The sequence below is a fragment of the Cricetulus griseus genome, chromosome 8 (assembly GCF_003668045.3).
Source record: "Cricetulus griseus strain 17A/GY chromosome 8, alternate assembly CriGri-PICRH-1.0, whole genome shotgun sequence".
Classification (NCBI taxonomy): Eukaryota; Metazoa; Chordata; class Mammalia; order Rodentia; family Cricetidae; genus Cricetulus; species Cricetulus griseus.
This window is the reverse complement of record NC_048601.1, coordinates 58,959,547-58,972,537: the sequence shown is the minus strand read 5'-3', so window position 1 is coordinate 58,972,537 and position 12,991 is coordinate 58,959,547. Positions and strand designations below refer to the sequence as shown.

General features: G+C 45.6%; 1 protein-coding gene across 1 annotated transcript; it reads right to left on the bottom strand.

Moving 5' to 3' along the window:
- Positions 1–11,412: 11,412 nt before the first annotated feature.
- Positions 11,413–12,754, bottom strand: LOC100752478 (sperm motility kinase X-like). Its single transcript, XM_027428627.1, is given in 2 exon segments — positions 11,413–12,378; positions 12,380–12,754. Coding segments are annotated over 2 exon segments (1,341 nt in total).
- Between the last annotated feature and the right edge of the window lie 237 nt (positions 12,755–12,991).

Here is a 12,991-nt window from a genome sequence, read left to right as displayed (position 1 = left end):
CCCATCAAAATTCCAGCACAATTCTTCCCACGCCTGGAAAGAACAATACTCAACTTCAGGTGGAAAGAAAGCAACAGGATATCTAAAAAAATCCCTTACAAAAAGGAACAGATAAGCACCTTAAATAGACCTATAAGCCCTAATGAAAGAGAAGCAGTCATCAGAAAGCTCCCAACCAAAAAAAAAAAAAAATAATCCCAGGGCCAGATGGCTTCAGTGCAGAATTCTACCAGAAAGTCAAGGAAAAGCTAATACCAATTATCCTCAAAATTTCCACACAATAGAAGCAGAAAGGTCATTGCTAAACTCTTTTTACGAGGCTTCAATAAACTTGATATCCACGCTACACAAAGACACAAGAAAGAAAGAGAACTACAGACCAATATCCCTCATGAACATTGATGCAAAAATACTAGTAAATAGAATCCAAGAACACATCAGAGAAATCATCCACCATGATCAAGTAGGCTTCATCCCAGGGTTGCAATGATGCTTCAACATACAAAAGTCCATCAATGTAATCCACCATATAAACAGACTGAGGGAAAAAATCACATGATCATCTCACTAGATGCCGAAAAGGCCTTTGACAAAATCCAACACCCCTACATGATAAAGGTTTTGGAGAAATCAGGGATAACAGGAACATACCTTAACATATTAAAAGCAAGATACAACAAGCTGACAACCAATATCAAATTAAATGGAGAGAAACTCAATGCAATACCTCCAAAATCAGGGACAAGACAAGGCTGTCCACTCTCTCTATACCTCTACAATATTGTTTTTGAAATTCTAGCTAGAGCAATAAGACAACAAAAAGGAGATCAAGGGAATACAAATCAGAAAGGAAGAAGTCAGACTCTCAGTATTTGCAGATGATATGATAGGCTACATAAGTGACCCAAAAAACTCTACCAGGGCACTCCTACAGCTGATTAACACCTTAAGCAAAATGGCAGAATACAAGATTAACTCAAAAAATCTATAACCTTACTATATAGTGATGACACATTGGTGGAGAAAGAAATCAGAGAAACATCACCTTTACAATTGCCACAAACAACATAAAATACCTTGGGGTAACACTAACAAAAAAAGTGAAAGACCTGTACCGTAAGAATTTTGAGTCTCAAAAGAAAGAAATTAAAGAAGATACCAGAAATGGTTCAACATCCTTAGGGATCAGGGAAATGCAAATCAAAACAACTCTAAGATACCATCTTACTCCTATCAGAATGGCCAAAATCAAAAACACCAATGACAGTTTATGATGAAGAGGATGTGGAAAAGGGGGAACACTTCTCCACTACTGGTGGGAATGCCAACTTGTACAGCCACTTTAGAAATCAGTATGACGACTCCTCAAGAAAATGGGAATCAGTCTACCACAAGATCCAGCAATTCCACTCTTAGGCATAGACCCAAAAGAAGCACATTCATACAACAAGGACATCTGTTCAATGATGTTCATAGAGGCACTATTTGTAATAGCCACAAACTGGAGGCAACCTAGATGCCCCTCAACCAAAGGATGAATAGAGAAAATGTGGTACATTTACACAAAGGAGTACTACTCAGCGGAAAAAAAAAAAAAACAATGGAATATTGAAATTTGCAGGAAAATGGATGGTACTAGAAGAAGCCATTTGAGCGAGGTAACCCAGCCACAAAAAGACAACCATGATATGTACTCACTCATATGTGGATTTTAGACATGGATCCAAGGATTACCAGCCAACAGTCCACACTGCCAGAGAAGCTAGTAAACAAGGAGGACCCTAAGGGAGACATACATGGTCCCCTGGAGAAGTGGAGAGGGTCAAGATCCTCTGAGCAAATTGGGAGCCTGGAAAGAATGGGGAGGGAGCTAGGAGAATGAGAAGGGGAGAAGAGGAAGGATGCGGAGGCCAAGAGAGAGCAGAAAGTTTGAGTCGGGAAGAACAGAAGATAACAAGAATGGAGATACCATAATAGAGGGACACATTTTAGGGTTACAGAGAAATCAGGCAAAAGTCTGCAGATCTACAAAGATGATACCAGCCATCAATCTAAGCAACACAGAAGAGGCTACCTTAAATGCCCTCCCCTGATAATGAGATTGATGACTGAATTATATGCCACCCGACAGCCCTCAGCCAGAAGCTGGTGTAAGTAGAAGCAGACACCCACAACTAATCACTGAATTGAACTGGAATCCAGATGCAGAGAAGGATGAATGAAGAGCAAAGGGGTCCAGACCAGGCTGGTAAAATCCACAGAAACAACTCACCTAAACATCAGGGAAATCTTGCTCTCCAGACTGATAGCTGGGATACCAGCCTGGGAATGATGCAGAATCCAGGAACATGGATTTAAGTGAGGAAACCTCGGAAATCTATTTGCCCTCCTGTAGTATTTTACTTCTTATCCCTAGCATAGGTATGGAATTTGGGAGCCCATTCCACATAGAGGAATGCTCTCTGAGCCACAACACACGGGGGTGGGCCTAGGCCCATCCCAAAGGATACAATAGACTCTGATGACACCCTATGGAAGACCTAACCACCAGGGGGAGCAAAAAGGCTATGTGATAGGTAGGGTATTAGTTGGGGGAGGTAGTGGAAGACGTAGGGAGAAGAGAGCTGGAATTGTTGTGTAAAACAATCTTGTTTTCAATTCCAATTAAAAATAAAAAATAAAAAGTGGGGTAAAGATCTAAACAGAGAACTCTCAACAGCAGAATCTCAAATGGAGGAAAGACACTGAAGGACATGACCAACATCCTAACTCATCCGAGAAATGCAAATCAAAAATACTTTGGTTAAGATCAAAAATACTGGTGACAGCTTATGTTGGAGAGGATTGAAGTAAGAGGAAATTTCTTCCATTGCTATTGAGACTTCAAACTTGTACAGCTGCATTGGAAATCATTTTGGCAGTTTCAAAGAAAGTTGGAAATCAGTCTACCCCAAGACGCAGCAATACCACTTTTGGGCATATACACAAAGGATGCACACTCACACCACAAGGACATTTGCTCAACTATGTTCATGACAGCATTATTTGTAATAGCCGGAATGTGGAAACAACCTACATGTCCCTCGATGCCTGAAGATTGGATAGGAAAACATGGCAACTTACACACTCGAGTATAGTCAGTGGTAAAACATCTACAACAAAAAACATTGACATCTTGAAATCTGCATTAAGTGCATGAAACCTGAGTGAGGTAACCCTGATCCAGAAAGTCAAATATGATATGTATTTACTCATAAGTGGATATTAGACATAAAACAATAATGAACCAGCCTACCGTCTACAACCCCAGAAAGCTACATAACAAAGTAGACCCTAAGGAGACATACATGGATCTCCCTAGGAATGGGAAATAGACAAGATCTCCTGAGTAAACTTGAGCATGGTGGGGAATAGAAAAGGAGAGCAGAGGAGGGAAGGGGAGTGGGGAGGACAACATGAGGTAATGGGATGGTCAGCTTGGGGGAAGGTCAGAGAAAGAGAGCAAGGAAAGAAATATTTTGAAAGAGGGAGACATTATGAGATGATCAAGAAACCTGGCACTCAGGATCTGTCCAAATCCATAAGGATGGCCCAGATAAGATGCCAAGCAATAGTGGAGAAGGTACCCGAACTGGCCTCCCCTGCAATCAGATTGAGAACTCCCTCAATTGTCATTGTAGAACCTTCATCCAGTAACTGACAGAAGCAGATGCAGAGATCTACAATTAACCACTGTACAGAGCTTCTGGAGACCAGTCAGAGAGAGAGAGGAGTGATAATATGAGCAAAGGGGTGAAGATCAGGGTGGGAAAAACCACAGAAACAGCAGACCAGAGCTAGCAGGATCTCACTGTCTCCAGAGAGACAGCTGGGAAGCCTGCATAGGACCAAACTAGCCCCACACCCACTGAATGCAGGTGACATTGGTGTGGCTTGGGCAGTGTTTGGGGGACCACTGGCCGTGAGGAAAGGATCTATACCTAGTGTGTGACCTGGATATCTGGGGCCCATTCCCTATGGAGACATACCTTGTTCAGCCTAGACACAAGGGTGACGGCCTTGGTCCTGCCTCAACTTGGTGATGGGACAGACTTCTTAGACTCCCCATGGGAGGCCTAACCCAGTTGAGGAGAAGGTGCCAAGAGGGTATGTAGAATAAGGGGAGAGCAGGAGGAAGGGTGCTAGAGGGAACTTGGATTGGTATGTACAAAAAAAAAAAAAAAGAACAGATTTAAAAAAAAAACAACAACTTCTTAGAACAATGCATTTTATTTCTAACACAATAAACATAGCTCAATAAATTTTGGGGGGATGTTAGTAGAATTGATGAAGATGATTTTCTTTTCTCCTTGTGTGGGGGCTGTCTGCCTAGTCTCAAGCTGCAGAGAACAGAGACATTAGGTGACCCAAGTGCTAACACAGCTGGGATAATCTTGTCAGCCCAACAACTGCATCTACTCAGCAGTAATAAGCTTCCCAAAAGCCTGGCATGCTGGGTCCTGTCAACCACCTAGCATCCAGAGAGGATGACCCCAGTGTTATCAGCAACATCACCCTGTCTCACTCTCCTGGTTTTGCTCACCAGGATGCTCCTGCAGAGAAGGTCAGAACTTCCAATGGCTACCTGGTCCTTCAATTAACTTTGTGTTTATTTATCACTATACTTGCTTTGGTGTGTGTGTGGGGGGGTGTGGGTGTGTGTGGGTGTGTGTGTGTGTTTGTAGACACACTCACATGTAATATGTTTACACTTGCGTGCTTGTGCATCTGTGTCCTTGTATACATTCACGTGTATTCTCAAACTTTTATCAAAGTAGCACATGTATTCCCTCAAACAGATGTTGTTACAGCTTGTGTTTTCAACACAGGCTTTCTCCAGGCCAGGAAGGTTGATGCACCTGTAGCCAATAGTGGTGGTAGTGGTGCATGCCTTTGATCGAAACACTTGGAAGTCATGCCAGTCTGGATATAGAGACAGCACCAAGCAGCGAAAGCCTGTCTAAAAATAAATGAATAAATAACAAAACAATAAGGACATGCACCCTTTTCTATGTCCAAGTGCTATGGTAGCAAGCCTCAGCAGGCCTGCTGCTTCTTTCCCATGTTCGCTGGGGAATGTACTCATATCTCACAAGGGAAACAGGCATTCAGTGGACAGACAGACACGTTGCCAGCCCTCTTGTGATTCTGAATCTCGCCCTGATGTGAATTTCATTCTTGACCAGCCACCCAGTCATCCTCATTGTGGAGACCAGGTCCAGGAGAAGCAGTTCTCTGTCTATGACATTTCTTCGGGGGCATTGCCTGGGTAGCCCATGTTTGAAAGCTGTTTGTTTCTTTATTATGATAAATGGGAAAGGAGGAAAGAAATAAGAAAGAACAAAAGTATGTCAGATGGGTTTAGCAGAGCAAGCCTCCCTCCACTCCACCCAGAAACCCACCTAACCAGCCCAGTTGTGGCCTGAGTTGAAGCAGGGACTGCAGCAAATCAGTGCACTAATGACACGGAGCTGGTAGAGAAGGACCACAAGGGGGCAGCACAAGATCAGAGAGTCTCACAGCTTCAAGGGCCAGCTGCATTCTGACTTATTGGCACGGGCTGGGTTCCCCATGCCTTCAAACCACCCTCTCACATGATCAATACTTACTGAAAGCTCCTCAGTGCAGTGCACATGGGATGAACTCAATGCTCAGGCCAATTCCTGACGTGAGTCACACAAAATATTCACAGCGCATCTGCATGCTGTTTTCATTTCTCCATTTGAAAGACATTCGGATTCACAAGGCATATGCAATTGTGATGGGATGCCATGTCATTGTTTTCTGAGATATGGGCATTAAGATTTGAGAGTAGGGATTGTTTATTTAAAACGGTGTCATTCCTCCCACACTGGCTTCTATCTTTGTGTTGGAACATACCTTGACTGCCTGATCCTCTTGTCTCCAACCCCAATATCAGGCAGGCTACACCTGGTTTTATTTTATGCTGGGCAAGAACCCAGGAACAAGAACCTATGTGCACACTGGACACATAGGTTCTTTGAAGGCCTTTTCTGAGTAGCACCCCTCAGGTTGGTCTCATGTAACTCTCTATGCAGCTCCATGGGACAGATGGAAGGCAGAAGCCTCACCAGTGCATGTCCACATCTGCAGCTGGTGACCCTAGGAAGATGACACTAGTCCTGCTGTTCACTTTCAGTTTTTAAAGAGAGAGATCTCACACTGCAACCAAGCTAGATTACTGCTCCTTATATAACCCAGGATGGCCTTGAATCTATGGCTACTCTCCAATCTAAGCCTCCAGAGTCCCTGGATTACATGCATACACCTTCACCCTGGCTCTGGCATCTAGTTTTAAGAAAAATCCACAAAGTGTCTAGAAAGGGCAAATGTGAGAGAGTGAGACCCCACGGGTGAGGAGACTAAACCTTCAAACTGTGGGGGTGAGACTCCATCTTCCTAGGGTCATCAGCTGCAGATGTGGACATGCACTGGTGAGGCTTCTGCCTTCCATCTGTCCCACGGAGCTGCATAGAGAGTTAGATGAGGCCAACCTGAGGGCTGCTACTCAAAACAGGCCTTCAAAGATACCTGGCTATACAGGTGACACTCCTGGGCTGCTGCACACTGACCTGAGAGTCCTTGAGAACATGGGATGTGGACTGCCTCCTTTACCTCCCTCCCATCCAGGTCACAGCTCACCAGCCTCAGAAGAAGAGTGGCTTCCTGCTACAACTCATGTTTGTGGACTTCAAAAGACTCTGAGTAGAAAGACTTGTCATGAAGAAAAGCTAAAGAAAAAAGGAGAAAATGCAGGGTCGGTGGTGCAGATCTGTAATTCCATAGGGATGATCCAGAACTCCAGGTTTTCCTCAGCTACATATCGAATCCCAGACTAGGCTGAGATACAGGTGTGATTCAGCTGGGACACCTCATGCCCAACATGTAGGAAGCCCTGGGTTTGGTCCCCAGGACAAAATAAACCAGGCTTGGTAGAGAATTCCTGGAATCCCTACATTTGGCACATGGAGCCAGAAAGATTAAAATTTTATGGATATCCACAGTTACACACATCATTTAAAAACAAAACCACAAAACCCACTAAGATTAGGTGCACACCTGTAGCTCAAACCCTCAGCTGGCTGAGGGAAGGGGGGTTGCCAGTCCTTGGCAGTCTGTACTACATACAGAAAACCTGTGTCTATGTAAGAGGCGAGGAAAAAAGAAAGGATTTCTCATTCGAGAGGACTGATATTTATGTCAGTGTTTAGTTTAAGAGTCACAAGCTTTGGAAAAGAGAAGAAAATACCATGAGTATAGATAGGATCTAGACAGTATTTAGGAACAACAGGACTGGAGAACTGTACATAAGGAGTGTGTGTGTGTGTGTGTGTGTGTGTGTGTGTGTGTGTGTGTGTGTCTGTGTGTGTGTGTCTGTGTGTGTGTGTGTGTGTGTTTGCATGACACATCCATGACCACATGGGGTGTATATGTGTGTGTTCTTGTGTGTCTGTCTATCCTCACCTCATCCTCACACTTGTAGACCAGAAATATTTATCCAGTGCTTTTACAACTTTATTATTTTGTTTATTTCTTCAGACAAGGTTTCTCTGTGTACACCTGCCTGTGCAGGAACTCACTCTGTAGCCTAGGCTATAGACGAGAACTCACAGAGATCACCTTGACTCCTCCCCCAATCCTGAATTTAAAGGGGTGCTCCACTACCAAGGGCTTCCACCTTAATGTTCAAATCAGGTGTCTCACTGATAGCAGGCCTGCAAGGTCCCATTCCTGCCTCTCTTCTCCACAGTCCTAAGATGACACAGGATGCTGACACAGCCTGATTTCACAACTCCTGTGTCCATATCTCAGATTTCAAATATTCAGAATGTGCATGTTCTTTGTGAGATGGAGTGACACTCAGCCTGGAACTCCCTACACTGGCCTGGACCTGTTCCTACTTAACAGGGCAGAGTGGTTCAGATCCAGAAATTCTGCATTGGGGAGTTGAACAAGAAGAGGATCCTGCTCAAGGTCATCTTTGCCTACAGAGAAGTCTGCCTGGGACAGATGAGACCTTGACTAAACCACAAATGCTCACAGTGTCCATTGCAGCTGAGGAGGACTAAGGCAGCAGCACCGCACGAATACAGTCAGCCTGATCTACACACAGACTCTCATTCCAGCCTGAGTTACAGGGCAAGACTCTGTGTGAACCCTAACCAATAAGGAAGAGAGTTTGTGGCAATGCTGTTCCAGTTAACTCAAGTGGACAGAACCAATGTCAGAAAATAAAGTGTCAGTGTGCATGTGACTTCTTAGCACAACTGTCAGGGAAGGAAAGCCAATTTCTATCTTGGATGGTAGACAGAATGTGTCCCTTAGCATACTTCTGTGAGTCTGTTATTATTAAGGTGGGTGATCAAGGTTTCATGTTCATTTCCTTGGTTTTAATTGCATGTATCTATTCCAGTCAATTGAATTTTATTTTATGTCTGTATTTGGTTTTGCTGTTTATGGACTTCTTCAGGGTTTAGTGATACTTTGGGTGGGGTGCAGTTTAAGGGGTGCAGAGCTCCTCACCTGCCTGGAACTTGTTCTTGTACAAGCAGAGACACACAGAGAGACAGAGATGGAGTCAGGGAAAGACCAGAGACAGAGAAGAAAGGTAGGGGGCAGGTAGAGGGAGGAGACTCACTCCATATTCCAGTGGATGGGAGAGCAGGCTAACTGTATAGTTGCATAACTTTGATCAGAATGCCTAAGACCAGCATAGGATCCGGGGGAATCTCCTATGCCAGAATTGTAGATGGTGCTTTGGAAAGCATTGGGTTTTGGGGTGCTATTTCCACCTCAGAGTGGAATAAGACATACCTTTCTTCTCAGATTAGGTTAAAAAAATCTTCCTATGAGCTTAGTGTTGCTCAGAGGACAAGTCAAAAGAAAGAAATGTGTTCGACCTTGCTGAAACAAAATAGGGACATGCTGTTGAACACAGATGATGTCCCAGCAAGATGATGATTCTAGGAACCTTGTCTTCTTGGGTTCAATTTAGGGACAAGCTGGACAGACAGACCATCCACGTCAGTCACACAGACTTCCTATGTCTGGTGCCATGACATCTTGGGACCGTCTAGGGAGAAAAGGACACAAGATGAAATCACGCTAATGTGATTGTAGCATGGACAATAATGGTTGCCCAGAATCTCTCCCAGAGGATGTGCAAAAGGCTGCTTACTAGTAGGAGAACAAGCAACTTGCAAAGACACAGAGAAATGGAAGCAACCTATGAAAGCCACGGTCCCCAGCAGAGAGAAGACTGTGGCTGGCATTAGGCAGGGGCTACAGCAGGTTGCTGCTACCTCATAGGTTTCAGGTTGACCATGATCAGGACATCCATCATTCCCTAACGTTGTGGCAAGTGGTGTTGAGTGCAGAATCCAGTTCCCAATGTGAATCGTGGCCTTGAAGAAGCAAGCATTGAGAGGTAGTTGGTGAGTAACTAGAGGGCAGAACTAGGGAATAGAGAAGACTCGGCCGCCCTTGGAGTCATTCCACGGATGAGATTTTCCCAAGCTTTACTCTGAGTGGGGTCTGAGGACTCAGGTATTGGAACTTGCTGTGATGACTTTTGGAGGTTTCTGCAAGTGGTTGGGAGGAGGCTGCCCTCTGGAGAATTCTGTAGGGCTGCCTGCAGGGGACTTTCTCAATCTGGGATCAGATTGATCCAGATGGGATCTTGACAGATGGGACAAGCTGACTAGGAATACTGTCCCTGGGTGAAAAGGCTCACCCCATGGAAAAGACCGTATTCCCTGCAAAGAAACAGGGAGCAAAGGACAGTCATTACCCAGAGCGCAGTATGTGATGTTTACCCAGGTAGGGGAGAGGGCAAGGGGCTATTTTTGTTCCACAGGACAGCCTCAGCCACCTTAGGAACTCTGCTCTGCCCTCCGAACAAGACCCCATGTAAAGCCTGCCCCTTCTGCCTGGGATTTTACCTGGTGAGAGATGAGCTGGGGTGGACAGCTGTTCTTCCTTTGCAGGAGGAGCCTGTGGACACTGCCTCCTGGACATCTGGCCTGGCTTCCGTGGGGGCTGTCCAGATCTCAGCCAGACCAGTCCCCAACCCGTGGCTCACAAGCCATGGAGCTGGGGCTTGACCTCTTCAGAATTACGAAGTAGAAAGACACAGGAAGGAGAACCTTAGTGACTTTGGACACAGAGAACTTACTGTGATGGCCCTGAATCATCTAAGCAGCCCACTGGTCCTCCAAGGAATCTCTGCTTCCTTTGCCCATGCCCCAATCTCCTGCTCTCCCTGCTCTGATCAGCATCTGTGCTGTCCGATTGTAGCTCAACAAGCCCGAGGTCACACTTGAAGGCATCCTCTGGGATCGTTCTTTCTGAAGGGACAGGATTTTATGTTCACAAGGATACCACAATAGGGCACAGCCATCCTCTGTCACAAAGGAGAGCAGGAAAAGAATGAATAAAGAGGGATATTTGCCCCACCTGGTTCTGTGGGTGACTGCAAGATCCCGTTTCTTTGGAGCCAGGGTCTTGCAGGAGTCGTGTCTTCTCTTGGCAGGTAGCAGGCAGCAGCACAGGTGTCTGAGGAAGTTCACCATTATTTTCTTGACCCCCTTCCAGCTGGGGCGCCTCCTGTTTCCCGAGGAAGTGGGGCCAGCATCCTCAGGCTGGCCATGGGTGATGGCCTCCTCCTGTGTGATGGTGTCGCTAACTAGGCCATTGTCACTTCCAGAGTGATCGTTGCTTCCCGAATGATATCTTCATGCTTTATGACTGTCTCTTCCTCTGTGATGGACTCAGTCTGAGTCATGCTCACTCCATCGGCCATGGTCACTTCCTTTGTCCTGGTGTCCTCCAGAGTCATGGTCACTTCATGTGCCATGTCCTCTTCCTGGATTATGGTTGGTTCATGTGTTATGGCTTCTTCCTTGGTTATGGTCACCTCCTTTGTTACAGACACTTCCTGGGTTATTGTTGCTTGCTCTGTGATATCTTCTCCTCTGTGATGGACTCTTCCTGTGTTATGGTTGTTTCTTGTGTGATGGAATCTTTATTATTCATGGCCTCTTCCTGTGTGATATTCACTTCCTCGCTAATGTCTTCTTCTTGTTTGATGGTGTCTACCTGAAATATATCCCCAGAGAAGGAGCCTCTGGGGGTTACACTCTGAGCTGTCTCCATGGAGCTCCAGAGTTCCTCTTGGTAACTGCAGGAAGAGATGACTGTGTCACGTTTGGTTTCATTGTGGTCTGGCCTAGAAGAAGCAGTGTACATTAAGAGAGATGTCTGGACACTGGACATCAGGCTGCCACTTGACTGGATCTTTGATTCAGAGAAATTCTCACTCATTTCCTCGCTACTGCACATGAGGAAAAGAGCTCAATGACGGTTTTGGTAGACTAGGTGGGAATGGTAGGTCCTCTCTGACTGGCAGAACAGGGTGGCAGGCATGCTATGCCTTGTGCCAACCTGCCTGGCATTCTTCTTATCTTCCTTCTCCTGGGGTTTAGATGGCAAGGTGAAGTTCAGAGTAGCAGGCTCAGTAGCTCTCCTTAGCGGAACAGAGAAGGTGAGAAGATCTGCCAGGTTTAAAACATGGCCTGGCTGCATGGGTTTCACCTGGTGATGGCCACAGTCTCCCCCAGGAGACTGGTGTTGGAGAATCAGGTAAGTGGCCATCACCTGGTTGTAGTTTTGGTCTCTCAGAGAATCAATGATTTCCTCAGACTTATACCCCAGGACTGTCATGGTGCTGACAATGCCAGGGCTCACGGTGCAAGGACATTTCTGTGTGGACATAGGTGGTGAACGTGCCTTGCTGGCCCTGATCATGGGGCGCGTCATGATTTGGTCAATGGTGGGCCTCCTGTCCGGGTTGATCATCAGCATTTCGACGATGACATTGAAAATATCTATGGAAACATGCTCAGGTATTCTGAAGTTTGCAGGCAGGATCTGACGCCTCACACCTTTAGGAGAGCGAGCCCAGAAGGGAAAGCGCCCGACCACCATGAGGAAGAGGAGCACACCTAAACTCCAAATATCAGCGGCGCAGCCATCATAGGCCTTCTCTACAAAGAGTTCCGGGGCACAGTAGGGCAGAGTGCCACAGAAATTCCTCAGCTTCTGCCCTGGTATCACTTTAGTAGCAAGGCCAAAATCACAAAGTTTGGCATTACCCCTCCTGTCAAGTAGTACATTATTGGCCTTAATGTCTCCATGGGCAATATTATTTCCATGGCAGTACTGCATTGCAAGGAGAATCTGGGTAAATAGCCTTCGTGCCTCACTCTCCTGAAAGGACCCCAGTTCCAGAATGTGTCGAAGAAGATCTCCCTGTGATGCAATGCTCCATCACAAAGTAGGTGGTGTCTCTTGATTGGTGAAATAACTTAATGATGTTTGGATGCTGGAGAGATTTCATGATGCTGACTTCATTGGCAACAAGCGAGGTGTTCTTCATTCGAAGAACTTTTACAGCCACACAGGTTACAGTAGGAAGATGGAAGGCCAGTTTCACCTCAGAAAAATGTCCATGGCCCACAGTCATCATCATCTTATAGTCAGTCAAGAAGGACTCCTCACAGGAGTAGCAGGCCTCCCTGCCCTGCTCCATGATCAAGTCCTCATTGATATGGCTAGAACCAAATTCACAATGGGGAAGTTTAAAGAAAAGGTTCATATCAGGCCCAGGAGAATAGTGATAGCTACAAATTCCCATGTCCCATAGAAAGATACTCAGAGACATTGCAAACAACCTAACTAGATACTTAATGTTCACAAGGAGAAGAAAGCACCTTCCACAGCAGTGGACTACAGAATATGACACCAATAGGGTTGTCAGGTATCAACCGGAAACTCATAGAAGAAAACAAAGGACACAGAAACTAAGAGCCAATCATTGGAGAGGGCCATGATCCTCTGACTGTACCCAACACTCAGAGACAAGGCTCTAGTA